The 6,178-nt window shown below is 25.3% G+C and overlaps 1 protein-coding gene across 1 annotated transcript; it reads right to left on the bottom strand.

Annotated features, from left to right (window-relative positions):
• Positions 1-3,553: 3,553 nt before the first annotated feature.
• Positions 3,554-4,490, bottom strand: LOC105772413 (transcription factor bHLH162). Its single transcript, XM_012593685.2, has 3 exons — positions 4,347-4,490; positions 3,874-4,203; positions 3,554-3,762 (listed from the first exon to the last, which is right to left on the bottom strand). The coding sequence occupies exons 1-3, from the start codon at positions 4,467-4,469 to the stop codon at positions 3,679-3,681; spliced, it is 537 nt and encodes a 178-aa protein (XP_012449139.1). The 5' UTR covers positions 4,470-4,490; the 3' UTR covers positions 3,554-3,678.
• Positions 4,491-6,178: the final 1,688 nt, after the last annotated feature.

Genomic DNA, 6,178 nt, shown 5'->3' with positions numbered 1-6,178 from the left:
AGGACTACGCCAAGATGGTGGTGGAGTGGGCTATTATGCATACAATGGATTTATGGTGCAATATTGAATATGCCTTTTGAGTCTGCCTTAAAACAAAATTCAAACTTGTAAAGACATGTATCAAATATGATGTAATAAGTTATTTATCATATATTTTATTTTAAATTACCAAATGTTAAGCTTTTCTTTTGGAGCTACAAATAACAATTTTAAAATAAATGAGACATTGTAAACTATTTTTGTTAAGTAATTTGTATCGTTTAGTAACACTCGGGATCCAGACCCAGTGAATCGGGTCGGGTTTTAGGCGTTACATATATTTCTAAGATTTAGGGTTGAAAAGTTGAAATTTAATGGAGAACCGAATTGTAAGAGAACCAAAATTTTCTCTCTTCCTCCATGCTATGGACATGTGATGCATGGATGAATGAAGAAAATTATTCATTATTCTCTTTTTATAATCATAAAATAATATAAAATATCTTATAATAATAATTTCAATCTAATGGCTAATATTTCATCTCACTTTCCATCAAAATCCAATGGCTCAAGATGTGCCAACACTTCATGATTAATAATTATAATAAATATATTTATCTTTGATCCAATCGCCCTTATTACCTTCATCATCAAGCAAATCCAATAGCTCAAATTCAATACACTGTGTCTAAGAGCATTTTGGTAATTTTACCAAAATTATCTCACTTGCAAAATAATTATTTTGCCTTTGAAAATTTTTAATATCTACAATTGAGCCATTCCAACTTTTGGTATAATTGTAACTTTAGTCCTTCAAATTTTTATATTTTAATTTAACCCTCAACTTTTGAATATTTATGATTTAACCCTTCAATTTTCTTTTTTTAAAAGTTTAATCCATACCTCAAATTAATATCTAACAACATATTACTTATTTCAACTTCCTTCAGTATCGAATACCCTTGTTTTCTATTACTGATATATCACACATATTCCCAATATAACTATTCACTTATATAGCACATTGGTTTTACATGATTTAAGTTTAAGAAATTATTTTTATACAAGTTTAAGTTATAAAATTATATTATAAGTATGAACACATATAAGTGTTTGGGGTGATTATGTCAAAAAATTCTAAAATAATACTATAAATCTTAAAAATTTATATTGTAAAAAGAAATTTATGTGTATCTTAATTTTATAAAATTATATGAAAAATTATATTATGTAAATTCTAATTTTTTTGAAGTTATGGCTAAAATGTATAATATAAAAAATTTATAAAAGCTAAAAGTGTTATAATATACTTATATATAAAAATTATGGTAAAAATATGGACATAACTTATTTCATTCCATGCTATATGATATAAAATGTGTACTTGCAAACTCTTTAATTTAAAACATTCAAGCTTTGAAATGTGGTTTAGAGAATATTTGTTGTTCTAAAAAGATTTCCTATATTAACAATATCACCTCAATATAGCATAAAAAAAGGTTGGGTTGTACAAGCATGTTGCATACAAAAGTATATGGAATAAGGAGATCTTGATAATCTTAATGACATATACAAAGTTTTAGATTTAGATTGATTTGGATTATGGACTCGATTAAGGACCAACAAATGATGATAATGAGTAATGGACATGTGTTAAATGTTAAAGAGGAATAACCCAATAATATGGAATGCTAGAGAAATTAGATAAAATTGCATTATAATATTTATTTTTCTTGTTATTTTTATTAGTCGTCATATTATCAACTACTTTCTTGGACTAATATATTACATATTATGATTTGATTTTAATTTTTGCTACTCGTTTAGAAATTATTTTATCGTATTGATAATTTTTATAGTAATAAATATTTTAAAAATACAAGTTACGTAATTGTGCAATTACAATTTGTACTATTGAACATGACTTATGAGATTACGATGTAATTACACTCTATCGACCAAATATACCTAGGGTATTACAATTCTTTGTAAATTACTACCCTAGTAGTTACACTTTCATCCAATTATTATATGTTATAGAAACATACCCTAAGGATGCTAATTATTTGGATTAACTAACGGGATTATAATAATAGAGACTAACGAGATTATAATAATAGAGGGACCAAACTAGATCAAACAAAAGTATATAGATTAAATCGTAAATGTAAGCATAGTAGAATGACCAATACCATAATATGACCTAAGATAATCTATACCTAACCCTAATCTTTCGTTTTATATAGTCATTAAATGTTTAATAAAAGTTAATTATTCAATTTATCTTTTATCGATTTATATATTACATATTTGAATATTAGATCTATTATTCAATATTAATTTAAAATATTTATCTGATACATTAGCGGTGGAAAGTTATAGCTCCACGTGTAGGTTTGAGATTTTGCTATATATCCTTAAATTGTATTTAAAAATTAAAATAAAAACATGGTAAAATCTAAACTCTACTTGTGGAATAAAAACTTTCATTGTTCGTGTACTAAATAATTATCCATTAATTTATGGAGAAAAAATATTCATTACTTAAATTCACTTTAAATTTAACATAAAAGTATGAGAACTAAATTTCAAATATAAAAATTATAACATATTATAACATTTAAAAGTTTACTTTATAATTAAAAAATAATTAATCCAACTTGTAGCGTGAGTGCAAAATGACTAGTATATTCAACTTTCACTTTATTAAGATAATATTTTTTGACGAATTATAAGAGGAAGGTGAAATTTTAATAACAAAACAAGTAGTGTGATTTAAACTCAAACCATACTCAGGTCAATACACGAGTTCTACTGTATAGCAAAATTTGTAAACGTTATATAAAAATAAAGTGTTATTTATACTTCTGCACCAGTCTACAAATATGATGTTTTAAATTAATTGAAGAAAATAAAGAAAAAAGGCAAGCAAACGTCATTCAATACATACAGATGAATTTATTCTTTTTCATACATAGAATAGAATTTATATAATTTTAACAAACATACATATATTGTATTATAATATTATATGATCCAACTTCCTAAGAACTTCTCCAAAGACTTCCACAATTGACTGACTTCCTTTTTGTTCATAACATAATTGAATTCTCATTCCATGTAAATATATGTCCTGCCATTAATCTAAAAAGAACAAAAGGAAGTTTCACTGAAAATTACAAACATGCCTTTATACTAAACTTACATGCTTTTCTTAGGTGGGAAAACCTTTTCTTCCAATCTTTCACGAATATTATTTTTGAAAATTAAGCGACTGTATGACTTGAATCTCCTACATTTTTTTTAACAACCATCTTGCTAATAATCTTAAGAGTTAAGTATTGCGATTCATCGGTCCAAACAAGTTAAGGCTTTCTTTCTTTGCTTTAAAATGTACTTTACATACAAGACTAACGAAAATAGAAACAAGTAAAATAGGCTAATATTTATTTGAATTTATAAAATTAAAAGAAAAAAAAAACATTAATTCATTAGAAATTCATATGTAAATAAAGGTGGCATATTTCAGGAAAATAGATTCTGTGTTATATTCCAAATATTCAGTAACACCATTTCCAACCTAAAACAACAAGAAGATTTCATATGGGGAATTGAAAACATCATTTATAATTTCATAACAATAGGTGTAGTTTATAAGATCAATGATTCAGATTATTTACCCCATTAAGACAGTACCTTTCAGTACTTATTGGATGCATCAACATCGTGGACAAACTTGTTCAATCTTTGAGATATCCTGGCAGCTGCCGATGGCTCCCCAATCTACAACGTTTTCAACCCAAGAATTTCAAAAACAAAACCCACAAACCAATATTCATCAAAAAAGGGGGGGGGGGTAAATGAATGTGAAGAAAGCACACTAGCAATGAGTACCGTGAGATGAATAGTGTGGAAAACAGTATCATCATCGACAACAGAGAAATTGGCATTCACAACCTCGACTCTTTCTTCATGAACAATACGAATGGTTTCATTGAAAATGAACTGACTGTTGAAGCCAGTGTTCAAGGCGATCGCCAAAGAAGAACCAATTTCTTGAATCTGGATTTGAGGAGATTTTGACCCATAGCTGCGACTTGTATTTGCCCTTTCCACTAATCCCCTTAATCCGTCTTTCATTTCCTTCATCCTCTCCAAGTTTGCCTTTAAACTTTTTATGTAATTTGTAGCTTCATCTAGTTGATCAGGCAGTGATATTGCTTCCTGCAAATTGAATAAACCCCATGCATCATGCAATGTAAATAAAGAGGGGAAGAAAAACCCCAGATTTAGCAAAGATCTGTGCACATTTTGGAGCAAGTTCGTAGGTAAAAGATTAAGAGAGAGAGAGAGAGAGAAGAGTAAACCCTAGAGGTGTGATGTGGAACGAGGGAATTGAGCTTAGAATAGAGAGCTTTCATTTGAATTCTCCTGTTTCTCTCAATGAATTTCCTATCCATTTTTGAGGGATTAGGGTTGTTGATCTCCATGGATATTAAAGTATTTGTTTGATAAGCAATACTAAGCAGCTACCAACAATACTGAATTGAAAAGACTACCTTTGTTTTAAAGGTTCCCTTACCTATCTATATTGCTCTCATTCACTGGATTAATAATACGTGGAATTTTAAGTAAATTAAAAATATTTAATTATTTTTAATATAAAATAATTAATTATTAAATATATTTATCTATGTTATTATTTAAGCTTTTGATTGAGTTTGTGTGACAAGTCAATTAGATACTCAAAAATAACTTAGGGTGTGTTTGATAAAATTTTAATGTGTTTGATAATCATTTTTATTTAATATAAATTTTTAACAAAAATATTGTTGAATAAGATAAGTAACAAGTTAGGTACAATTATCACTCAATGTAGAAAACATTAAATCTATTTTAATTTATTAAAAATAAATTAAATTATTTTCTAAAAAATGAGATATTCAAATTATCATATTTATTTTTATCTAAAATTATCTAAAATATTATATTAATAAGATTAAAATTAAAAATTAATATTTACTTTTACCAAACAACATAATCATATTCAATATTTATTTTACTAATTTACAGAACAATTTTCTAATAAAAATTCAGCACTTATAAAATTTTGCAATAAAAATTCATATTTAATTTTGAACACTTAAATTTTAATTTATCAAACACACCCTTAATTAGAAATTTACTAAAAGTTTTTTTTTACAAAATAATAATTATGATTTAAGGGTGTTTCTATCCTTTTATACTTCTCTTTTAAAATGTTTTTATAAGATATTACCATGGTGAGTTTTAAAACTAGAAGTAGAACACCATAATCCTCATAAGTTCAACCAAAATTTATTTTTAATTTATATAAATATATTTTCTGGTGTCTCATAATTTAATATTAACAAACAAAATATCTTATATAAATATGATAAAATTTTATATGCAATACAAATATATTTATAATAATAAATTTAATCATATGTTAGCATTTTTGATAAATTTAAGTAGATTAATATTTAATGCACTAATAATATATAATTTTATGTATTATTAATAAAATTAAATAATTCAAAATAAAGTTAATTTTAAATATATTTTGATGTAAAACTATTTTAGTTCGAAAAAATTTACTAAGTTTGAAGCGGTGGTGGAGTGTGATCGATAATTGAAAAGGTGTTTCCATATTTACAGATGGCAAATATATGCACAAAAGTTTGTATATATCCAAATATAATTTGACTATTAGATGGTAGTTATATTCCCAAATGGAATTTTATAAAAATAATATTTTAATTTAAGTAAACTTCTGATAATGTGCCTAATTCTACTTTCCAAGAGAATGATGGTAAAGTTCATTAGAAAATGACAGTCGCATCGCCATCTGATTTCTTATTGACCAACAATCTATGACTTCAAAGTTTGGTAGTGGTAGAATGTTATTTTGTTGGAAGAGAAAATATGTCCTTAATTTGAAATTTAATTTATATATTTTATTTTTATTTTAAAATTTTAAAATACAAAACTTAACTGTAAATATTATATATTAAATTTTTGTTATTAGTTGTTTATATTTAATTCTATATTTTCGGTAATTTAATTTGTTGAGTTCAAAATTGAGTGAATAATTATTTAAATTAATTTCAATATTTTTAACACTTTTGAAGATATCGAAAGACTTATTTTGTTTAAAATTTGCTATTTTGTTACTTGA

Source organism: Gossypium raimondii, chromosome 6 (assembly GCF_025698545.1).
Source record: "Gossypium raimondii isolate GPD5lz chromosome 6, ASM2569854v1, whole genome shotgun sequence".
Taxonomy (NCBI): Eukaryota; Viridiplantae; Streptophyta; class Magnoliopsida; order Malvales; family Malvaceae; genus Gossypium; species Gossypium raimondii.
This window is presented reverse-complemented; position numbering and strand designations above follow the sequence as displayed.